This window comes from Hetaerina americana, unplaced genomic scaffold (assembly GCF_022747635.1).
Source record: "Hetaerina americana unplaced genomic scaffold, ioHetAmer1.1.p SCAF_3, whole genome shotgun sequence".
NCBI classification, from domain to species: Eukaryota; Metazoa; Arthropoda; class Insecta; order Odonata; family Calopterygidae; genus Hetaerina; species Hetaerina americana.
Genome location: NW_027286874.1, coordinates 47978198 through 47990275, shown reverse-complemented (window position 1 = coordinate 47990275; position 12078 = coordinate 47978198). Strand labels below are relative to the sequence as shown.

General features: G+C 35.3%; 1 protein-coding gene across 1 annotated transcript in view; it reads left to right on the top strand.

Annotated features, from left to right (window-relative positions):
• The window catches only part of LOC139691026 (intermembrane lipid transfer protein VPS13B-like), a 131958-nt gene that overhangs the window by 107824 nt on the left and 12056 nt on the right, over positions 1-12078 (top strand). Inside the window, exons 44-48 of the mRNA XM_071588744.1 lie at positions 754-979; positions 2614-2844; positions 4611-4820; positions 5551-5770; positions 7422-9019. Of these exons, the coding sequence (XP_071444845.1) occupies positions 754-979; positions 2614-2844; positions 4611-4820; positions 5551-5770; positions 7422-9019 (2485 nt within the window). The remainder of the gene's footprint in view (positions 1-753; positions 980-2613; positions 2845-4610; positions 4821-5550; positions 5771-7421; positions 9020-12078) is intronic.

Sequence of the window (12078 nt, the reverse complement as noted above, 5' to 3'; positions counted from 1 at the left end):
CATCCATTTCAGCAGTTTTACTTGATCTAGTAAATTATGATAATAATGAGGGTCCAGTGTACATTACTTGGGAAAAGATACGGATATTCTGATGTAACTTTTTTTTATTTATCTTCTCAGACAAGCAAGGTTGCAAATTTTCTATCAAATTACAAAGGACAATGTTGATAATTTAATATCTATTTTGGAGTAAATATGTGTTGAAACCTAATATGTAATAATGACTTCTGTAAAAGGAAAGGAGTAGATAATAATCATTAGTTAAATTATTATTCCCAAACAAACAAATCATCCTTTGGGAAAGCTGCCGATAATGCTGGATTTTAATGCCTATTTTGTGGTAATCAGTTGGTTTCAAATTTTCTATTTGTTTTAATTCAACTGGCATTAGGGATTGAGGTGAGCTCTTTCCTGATTCTTAAAAATCAAGGTGACCCTTTCACTAGAGTAGTGTAGAGTTGGAATGGTGATAGCAGGCTTTTTTTGGTGCCACTATGGTGGTCATACAACCACAAGATTCTTTCTGCCCTTCTCTTTGAGTCCTAACTTCCTTCTCATCCCTTAATATTTCCAGTAAACAGCTATCAATGCCCTCATAGTAAATAACAAGCTTTCTGGTCTTTTCATAGTTTGTTAACCTATAATTCCATAAAGCCAAATTATAAAAGTTTTGGTTAATGGATGGATTTTTATGATTATATTTAAATCTTTTTGCATATGCATTAGTATATTTCTATTAATGAAATATTTCAGAGATCAGCATAGATTTGATGTGCCCTTGTCCTACCAAATGTTGAAGAAGAAGGATCTTGAAGAAGCAGAACAAAGCATAAATATTTCAAAGGGCGTTAGCATTGAAGAAGTACTGAAACAACTAAGGCAGTCATTTAGGGAACCAGAACCAAGATGGCCATATGTAGGGGAGGAGTTCAATGGCATTGATTGGGTCACTGGTCCTCTGTCACAAACAGATATTGAGGTATTGTATATTTCAACTAGTATAAGACAGTGTTGAATCAATCGAAGCTATATGAACTGGAACAGGAAATTAAATTCCAATTTTTAACTTTTCTCACCAGATATGTTGAGAGTGTTTACAGAATTTAACCATCGATATTTACAGCATTAATTGATGGTCATAAAGTTGAAATAATTAATAATGATTAATTTTATATTTTTTAGACTCCACATTATTTATATGGCATGCATTGCCGTATCATAATAACGTGTATGAATATTTTTTAACAGTTGATTTTGGTGATTTCAATAGTTAAATACTAAAAATATGGTGTAATTGTATAGAGGTACCTCACATTTAGAATTAGGTTGACAATGGTGTATGTTAATATAAAGATTAAAATTTTGGACTTTTTTCTATAGGTACATGTTTATAGAGGTAAAAAATGTCAATGTTTTAAGTAGTGTTATCAAATTTCCATTCCAAAAAACCTCTCATACACATTTTGTAATGCTGCAGTAATAAAACGGTAAATGGAAACTTCTATCAATTTGCAATGAACTAGTTATAATAAATCCACATGGTCAGAGTAGAACATAATATTGTAACATATCAAGCACTCAAGTTCTATCTATTGCTTGTTCTATCTTTGCTATCAAAATTACCATCTTGTGAGATCTTAATGATAGTCACCAAATGGTGACCAGCAATGACCAAAGATTATAAACACAAATATTGAAATAGCACGTAGAGTTCATGTTGTGCCGACTTTATTTTATGCAGAAAAGCAGCTCTAATGCCGAAAGTGAATGGAAGAATTTTTTCTAGATAGCTTAATAATCCTCCTTGTCCATCACATTTTGATGCTTATTATATAACAACTGGAACACCAAAAAATGAGTCTGTAGAACAGTCTTTTTTTGGCTACTTTATAATTACATTGACTCCTTCATTTGGATATTAATTCTTAAAATGTTCTTTCATGTGGAACAGGATCCAAACATTGGACATTTTTTTTTCAAACATATACTAACATTAGTGGGTCATGGTAGTCCAGGGGTAGAGCATTAGACTTCTGACTGGAGGATCCTGGGTTCGATTCCCAGGCAAGACTCTGGGCACCTGCAGCTCCACCCAAGCTATGTGATTTTTTGGGTACCAGATCTTCTTGGGAACCATAACTGGCACAGGGAAAGGATCTGGCCCCCCTACCCTGATGCGTGAATTTCACATGCCGTCTGGCTTAGTACTGGGTGAACTAAGATCACCTACCAAACCGACCTTCAGGTTGATTACTGTGTTTATGGTTTTATTTATACCAACAATACATGCTCCGTTACAGTTTACAGTAGACAAAGTGAGAAAAATGGAATGCAATGAAGAGTTCATGTTCTAGTTAATTTTATCTAGCGAAACAAACACTTAACAAATTTTGCATGCAAATAAAGATGTATTTTTAATTTTATGTGCAGAACTTGTTTAATCAGGATATCAATATTTATAGAAGAATATTTTGCAATGACTCTAGATAATTTTAGGCAGTGAAAGAAGCCAGGCTGTATATCTTAATCTTCATTATAACATAATATTTTTTCATGACAATCATTTTGTTGTGGTAATAATTGGCATGAGGGTCTTTGTTCTTTTCATTTCAGGTGTCTTATGTGAATCCTTGTCTTCATTGCAACACATTATTGGTGCAAGTATGCCCAAAAGTTTTATTGGTAAATGTTTTGGGCATAGAAATTTATCTTACATCAGAAGTGGAAGAAGTGGTAAATGATGATGATAATTTAGAAACTATAAGAAGAGTAAGTAGGGTCCATACTAGACAAACATTGTGTAGTGTGCCACATCATGGTGTAATTGCTGCTCCAAAACTTGAGGTGAGATAACTCTCTTATTTGAGGCTAGTGATGGCTTTGATAGTGATGCAACTTTCTTGGTTGATTCTAAGGTCACTAAATGTGCACACTACTACTCTGTGACAAATACCATGCCTAAATTAGTGATTTTGAAAACAGTTAAGTTCATGAAGCCAGCCAAATCTTCTTGCTTGCTGGAAAAACTATGTTGAAAATAATTTTCCATTTATATAATAATAATAATAATACTTTATTCATTTTGAAATATGGTAACACCATATTAAAGGTCATCATTATAAATATTGCTTAATATGTACACATAATTTCTCAAATGGAATGAAGATTGTCGCAAAAGAATTCATCAAATGAGTAAAGGGGGTGAATAAGCAACCAGGTACATACCCTATTCTTGAAACTCTGGATACAGTCCAACTTCAACTGAGTAGGTGGATAGTTATACAGTCATATGTTCACATTATGAAATGTGTTGTAAGTTGATGATAATCTATAATGAGTAGTATTTAGATTTGCTTTGCCCCTTTTAGTGTAGTTATGGATGTGAGCTCTTAATTGGTAAGTTTCTAGATTAACTCTCACATGAATCAGAGCCTTAAAGATGTATAAATTAAATACAGTCATGATTCCATACCTAATAAAGAAAGGCTTGCAGGAATCATGTGATGGTGTATTAGCAAGAGAGCAAATAGCTCTCTTTTGTGGTAACAAATTTATTTAAATGTGGGGAATGACCCCATAACTCAACACCATAATTCAAAAGACATTGAAAGAAGGCATGTTAAAATGTTCATTGATGCTTATTTGAAATGTGAAAGTCGAGCTTTCTTAACATATAAACAGCTTTAGTCAGTTTATTACAGATCTGACTGATGTGGGTCTCCCAGTTTAGTTTTGTATTAATATAAATTCCTAGTATTTCAGCTGTTTCAATTTCATTTATTTTTTATTTAATACATAGAAAAGATCCGAGAGAGATGTAAGGAATATATAAAAGAACTACATGGTAAAGAACTTAGGCCAACAAGGTTAGACATAAAAAGAGAACATGACGTAGAGGAAGATAGCTTAGGTCTAGGCATACTCGATGATGAGATAGAAAGGGCATTAAGGGAGATGAAACTAAACAAGGCCGTGAGGGTAGACAGCATTCCTGTGGAACTACTAAAAGGTTTAGAAAAATGTGGGAGGAAGAAGCTGTATGGACTGATTCGTAGTATCTATGAGGAAGGAATCTGGCCGGAAGACTTTGTGAGATCAGTTTTAGTTCCTATTCCAAAAAAGGTAAAGGCTACATCATGTGAGGACTACAGGACCAGATTCTGGCCAGAAGACTTTGTGAGATCAGTTTTAGCTCTTATTCCGAGAAAGGTAAAGGCTATATCATGTGAGGACTACAGAACAGTGAGTTTGATTTCCCAGGCAGCTTAAGTTGTTCTCAGGATCATCAACCAAAGGATAGAGAGTAGGGCAAATGATTACTTAGCGGTGATCAGAATTTCTTACAAATACTGCAATTATTTTTATATTGATAATTTCAAGCTTTGATATTGATTTCAAACTCATAACTTTTCGAACAACACACTAATCACTTAGTGGAGTTTGTTTTTCTAAGCACCAAAGGGTATTTCTTCTTTCATTAATTTCTATGTCAGTGGTAGATATTTCTTGAACATTGAGAACTAACGTCGTATATTTGGCTTGGCCATAGTTAAAATAGACTTTTATGTAAATGCTATCACTATATTTTCTGTACTTTTTAAATTTTACAGGGGATATTTCACCTGGGTATACGCTTAATGGAACATGATGATGAAACAGATGAGGAAGAGAAACTACGGGAGGAAGACAGAAGTGGAGAAATGTTTTTCTCTCCACCCTTGCAACTTTCAACAGATGAATGGGCTGGTAATAAGCCTCACATTTCTGGAGTTGTGCCACTTGAAGGAAGTGCCAGGACCAGAATATTCTGTGGAAAATATGTAGGTTTATTTCAAATTATTAGAAATTAAATTGAAAAACACTTTCAATCGCGGTGTTATTGAGAGTTTAATCTTGTAACTGTTCTCAGCCACGTATTTTTTGTGCCAATGCCATTGATTAATTAAGATTATAAATATTTGGCAATGAAGTTTATCAGATTTTCTATTTATTTTTTCCTTTGAACTTACAAATTCAATGTTTAAATTCTTTTTCAAAGGATCTTTATAATAACTGCTAGGTATTGTTTGATAATTCCCCAAGGATTTCACTGTACTTCATTTTTCTTAACAGTAGTGGTAAAATCCTGCAATTTGCACAGATAACAGCAATGTCAGTTTAATCTTTTGTCTATCCTGAAAGATGAAAATAATTGAGTTAATGAATAATTTTTGGATATTCTGACTCAGTACTTAGCTATGATCAAATTCTGATGGTAGTAATGGTAATACTATTAGTTTTACATGGTATTATAATTTAATGAAAAAAATACATAATTTTTGTAAATTTACTGGAATATACTTTTTAGTTTAGTAAAATCATAATTTTTGCCAATTCCTTGTCTTTATTAGCATAAAATTAGAACTGCCTTCTTCTTGAAGTCTATTTGCTGCAATGTTTCATTACTTGAATCATAATTTTTTAGATTCTATTTAGTGTATCATACAGGAATGCATGAAATTGCAGTTTTTAATTATGAAGAGATTATTTTGTATTGGACATTTTTTTCAGGTTTGCTTTTTGGTAATTACATCTCTGATGACCTCATTTGGTGTGAGAGTATTGACAGTTCGGCCCATGTACACTGTATGTAATCACACTCTAGAAAGGTTACGCTTATCATCTCTGTGTGTTGTCTACAGTCAAACAGATGAGCATAAAAAGAAAAGGATGGTGGTCCCACATTTGCCATTACTATTGGACATCCCCCCTGGGGAAGGTGAAAATAATGGTAAGATATTTATTCAGTATTGAATGTTCCTTAATATGATCACTGCATCTTATTTTAAATTGTAACCTCCCGTGGGTAAAAATTAGTTGAGGCTAAATCCAGATTCTACATATTTATTACTGCCGCATCATTTAGTGATTCCATGTACCCAAGTGGTAGGGAAATGCAAAGAATGAATCCTATTTGAGCTGAGGAATTAGATGATATAAGAGTATATTAGTTTTGTAAAAGAAATTGTGCTATCTAATCTAAAAATTATGTTATTTACTTGAAATATTATTGGCATTTCAAGGTGTGATCACTCTCATCCCAAGTGGTTTGTCTGAAATTTACCTGTAATATTCTTTTATATCTACCCATCTTTCTACCCCTATTCCTTATATGTATTTATTTGTTTCCATTTCCTCTCTCCCTGCCCAGAGCTTCTTACCCTCAAAATTGAAGAAAACATCTAATAAATTCTGGGAGAGTGTATTTAATGTTTCATCCATCCGTGAACAATGAGGTGAAAAATGTTATGTAAGGAATAGTTATATATAATTTGCCAGTGTTGGCAATACATGTGTGGTGACTTTAAATAAATGCTTTTAGACAATGTCAGGATACTTTAAGTGAAAATTTGCTGGTGAAATTATCCAATAGAACAAAGTATTTTCTTTTATCCTGAGTTGGTCAACTTTTGGCTGATTGTGTTAAAATCAAGGTTTTTTTTGTGGTGAAGGAATTTTCATATGACAAAACTAGGAAAAATAAAGATCATAAAGGCCACAAAGCTGAGAGTGTCTGGGGACAAGTTTGGATAAAATGGAATTGCGTAAGGAACATATTTGTTGAAGAAATACTCACTAGAAGCTCTGAAATACTTTAGGCAATTTTCAGAAGTTGCTGTCTTCCTTGAGCTATTGTTTTTGAGCGTCCTATTTTTATTGTATACAGCAAGGAGAGCGTTATCCTAATTGGCACCAGTGTCACCCAAATTGTGAAGTTGTATTCATGAAGTCTCATTTTCTTAGCCAACAATGTAACTTTTTAAGTTAATTCATTTATGGCATGTTGCAATTCAATTTTCCTGTGCCCATTGCTTATATGACCCAACTGTACTGTACTTACTGTACTGTACATTCTGTACTTACCTCAATGCTGTGTCTCTTGTGCTGGTATTTTTGCTCCCTAAGTGCTGACTGATGATCAACTGGACATTACTGGCACTAGTACTGTCTTTGATTCCTGTTGATCTGTGCTGGCACTCTCGATACAATAAGGGAGCAACGGAGATAGATGTTATTGCTGGTAGTGTTTACCATATTTATTATCATATCTTACATCAGGGCACCAATTGCCCAAATAAAAGCCTTTATATATTTGTCACTGAAAATATGCTCCAGACTTAAGGAGTTATAACAGTCATATATTGTTTGCATTAAATGGCAATTCATAAGGGAGAATGGAAAAGATAAATATGTTTTTCCATTTCAGGGTTGTTGTTGAAGGATAAGTAGGTGGATTCAGATAAAAAGTGGTATATTCCTAGAGTATTTTTAACTCTTACATGTATTTAATATTTATTGTTATTCTATGAACTAAAATATTTAGTTTTTTTCTTTGTCCATATTCGAGTTCAACTACTATGTTTTGTATTGTATCTTTTCAGTTTCTCATGACGGTAAAGTTGGGGAAATTGGTCACATTCTTGGGTGGCCAATCATTTTGTGGACATTAATTCAACCTAGCAGCAATTCACCTAGGTATGATGGTTATTCCCGCCTTGTAGGGGAGCAAAAACTTGAGCCATATATACAATTGGGGATGGATGGACCAACTGGGGATCTCATCTTTGGTTGCCCCTTGAAAGTTGGTATGTCTCCGGAGAATCCTGGCCTTGGTGGGATATCACAAAGTTCCCAACCTAGACGTATGTGTTTTACTCTCCCATTGCCGTCAGGGGAAGAAAAAGATGATAGAATAACAACTTTAATCAAAAGTCGAGCTGGTTATCCAATGGAGAATATACTTCAAGTAGTAAATCGTCCTTTTGTAATGACTGTTCATGAAAAGGAAGGTCAAAGTTTTCTCCTCATCCATGATGATCCCTGTCCTCAGATGGAGGTTCGTAACTTGTGCAGTTTTGATGTTTTAATTGGTCAAGCTGAGAAAAATAATCCAAATATAGGGCCATCAGATGCAGAGCATCTTCAGTGGTTAACAGTGATTCAATCTGGAACTTCAGCCTTTTATAGTCTTCCTAGTCGCTCATCAAATTTTCCAGATATATATTTACCAGGTGATCAGGCTCCACTCATGCTTGCTGGAGGTGATTTCCCCATGGATGAGGACATCCCCATTGATATGTGGAGTGAATGTATCCAAGTAGATAACCTGCATTTTTCTGACCCTGAAGGCCAATTCCTTCGTCTATTTCCTGGGCGAGATGTAAGAATCCGCGTGGAGGAAAGACAAGGTCAAACATCTAGTAAATGGGGCACATCATGCCTCACACTGCTGACAATAGAGCCTGCTCCAAGGGCATCTGTCCTTGCAAAAGATGTGAGGGAACGTTTAGGAGCTACTCTTGAGCCTTCTAATTCTACTTATTTATCTGCCAAGCTTGGAAATTCAGAGGAAAGTGTATCTTATCTGCCCGGAGCAGCAACTAATGCATCATTAATATCTACAAATGATGCGGTTTCAAGTACATCCAATGTAGTTGTGGCCACAAGTTCCACCACAATATATGCAGACTCATATGATTGCCAAAGTTTGTCATTTATTCCTTATTCATTTTCCTTTCTTCTGTCTTCCTACAAATCTGGATCTCACACCCTTACTACTGAAAAGAAAAGTTGGCAAATGAATTTTACATGTCTCTTGAGTGGAGCTTTTGTCTCTCTCATGGATGACTTGCATCCACCATGGGAAAGAAAAGAAGTTATTCTTTTATCGCTGTATGATGTGGCTGTTACCTCGGAACCTGCAGATATTGAATCAGCAACTTTATTAAATGTGATAATGTCTGTTGGAGATTGTCAACTAGATAACCAACAGAATGTGAATTATGATTTCCCAGTGATACTTGTTCGTGATGGCCTACCATACGCTCCCTGTCTTGTGAAGTATGTTACTTCTTTTGCTATGCTTTCAAATCCACGGTCTCTAGTTGCAGAAGTACGTAAAGAAGCATTGTTTACTGTGATAGCTGGTGTGAAATTAGGGGACAGTCTTCATCCAACTTCTTTGCTTAAAACTGTTGAGGTAAGTTTTATCCAACTCAAATTATTTGTAGCCATTTAACTTTTATTGTGCCAATTAAGGTTTTGGAGGGATCAAGGGGATATGCAATTTAATAATTTGAAGTTAAATTTTGATATTCATACAAAGCCAGTTAAAAGATTTAATTTGCTGACTTTGAAGTTAAATAATAATGATAACATTTTCAGTCATTTTGTGTTAATGCAAAAAGAACTACTGTTTAAACAGAAAATTTCTGTCTTCATTCTGTGTAATAACTTGAAATGTTCAATGATCAAATGAGACCAAAAATATGTAAAAACTGGTTATTTAAAAATCAAAAAATCCATCAAAAGTGTTATGAAGTACATATTTTATCATCATCACTTTACCTCTTGTAATTACCCTTGTTGTGTATCATTTTTTACCTCTGAAGACTTTATATGTTGACAAATATTAATTTGACAGATAGGAGAGTATTTTGGCTTCGATGCACATAAAAATGATACAAGACACCTATTATTTTAGGTAATCTACTGGTTAAGGTAGATTTTGGATGGACTCAAGCTACCAAACAATTCTCTTGTCTCTCAACAAAATGCAACCCAACTCAATGATAGGCCCCTCTTCAACTTCATATAATTCCTTCCATGTTTGCCTAACATTCTCCCTTTTATCACAGTCTTAAACATCCCACAGCCAATCAATATGCTTTTCATCCATTTTTTCTGTCTCCTCATGATTTCTCCCAACAATTTTCTCTACATCCCCACCATTCCTAGCCCTTACTCATTTGTTTTCCTTTCAGTCCACTTCATCTCCTCCATCCCCGCATTTTAAAAGCCTCCAATCTATGCATATAATCTTGCTTGAATGACCATGTTTCCATGCCGTACATAACTGTGCTTGGTATCAAAGTTTTAAAAAGCCTTTTCTTAGCATCTCAACGTCCCTATCATCAATACTCTCCTCCTGGTGAAAGTGTGTTTCCCTAATGCAATTATTGTCCATATGTCCTACTATTTTACCATTTTGGTCCAAAACACTTTTGAGATACATAAACTGTTTCACCTGCTCTAGTTTTTACCCGCCTCTTTTAATGTTTAGCTTTGCCTTTCTCTTCCTGGAAACCTAACCTTTGTTTTATTCATTCTAATTTTTATTCCATATCTATTTTACTGAATTTCAAATTCACCTAGCAATGCTTGCAACCCATTGGCTGACTGGCAGACTAGAGCTTGGTCATCAGCAAGCCTAACTGATTTTACAAATTCCCCTCTGACTTTCATTCCTACCTCCAGTTCTTCCCATGCATCTTTAATCATTTCCTCCACATGCAGTTTGAACAGCAACGGTGATAATGGGCAACCCTGCCTTACACCTCTTCCTAACACTGCCCATCCGGACTCCCCATTCCCCACTCGCACCTGAGCAGTCTGAGACATGTACAGGTTGTGGATTAGCCTCCTGTCCCTCTAATCTATTCCTATTTTCTGCAATGTACTCATTAGTTTTTTCCAATTCACTCTATCAAATGCCTTTTCAAAATCTATGAAACAAGCAAATACGTCCTGATTGTACTCTATATTCCTCTCGATTAATAATCTCATTACTGCAATGGCTTCACATGTGCCTCTCCCCTTCCTAAACCCAAACTGATCATCCACTAAGGAATCGTTTGCCCTACTCTCTTTCCTTTTGTTGATGATCCTGAGAACAACTTTAGCTGCCTGGGTAATTAAACTTATTGTCCTGTAGTCCTCACATGATGTAGCCTTTACCTTTTTTGGAATAGGAACTAACACTGATGCCACAAAGTCTGCCGGCCAGATTCCTTTCTCATAGATGCTACGAATTAGTCTATATAGACTCTTCCTCCCACATTTTCCTAAATTTTTCAGCTGTTCCCTAGGAATGCTGTCTACCCTTACGGCCTTATTTAATTTCATCTTCCTGAATGCCCTTTCTATCTCATCGTCGAGTATACCTGGACCTGAGCTATCTTCATCTGCGTCATGTTCTCTTTCTATGTCTAACCTCGTTGGCCATCTCTTGTGATTGTTATTCATCTCTAATTGTAATATTCTATCCATTGCTTGCTCTATGTTGGCTACACTTCTACCTACCTCTTTATTTAATATTATGGCAACCCCTCGTTGGCTCTTGTCTCCGCTGCTGTATATTATTCTATAATTATCACTCCAGTAATCCCCACTATCCTTCCATCTCACCTCGTTTAGACCTAAAATATCTCTATTTCCCCTTTCCATCTCTCGCTTAATATTCTCTAATTTTCCTGTCCTTAACGTTGTCCTAACAGTCTAAGTTCCTATTCTAATTCAGTCTTCTCCTTCTGCACCTTCTGTCCTGCTGCTGTTGGTTTTACTTTGCAAGGGTTTCGTGGCATGACGGCCATGGAAGCCTTGCCTCTCCTGCTGCCGGGCACAACACACTGCCGATTGGGCCGAGTCCCATGGCTGCTAGGACTGATATTCACTATAATGTCCATCGTTGAAATATTGGGAATAATGGTTGAGGTAGTTTCCTGTTGCCTTCCTCAGATGCAAGATTTTATTAATATATTATCTTATGTCAATAAAATCCCCTGGTTTATGTTTGCCAGATACATAAATTAACCCAAATATGGCCCAAGGCAAGAAACATTGAAGCGGGCCATTTTCATTGGCAATAGAATGTGAAGTACTTTGATGAATGGGAGAATACTAGGCAAGCAATGTAGAGGGAGGAAAAAAATTGTGCATAGAAATCAAATTAGCAATATAGTGACATTAGGCTTGATTGATAATGTCTACGTTTGATTAGCAGTGATACTTTTGATACCATTAATTATCCATATGTATCAAGTAATTGAGTGGTATTGAATCACATTATACACCCAATACGTAAGACATGCACTATTATTTGTAAATGTTCCAATGTCAGAAACACCTTAAGCAAAGAGGATCTTAACGCAAGACTAGGGTAGATAGGTGGGGGCTGAGAAAGCTAGAAGACTAGACAATGGCTATAATTGAATATGTTGGGTTTGGATATTATAAATTGTTTGTTGGTGTTTTGTTTTA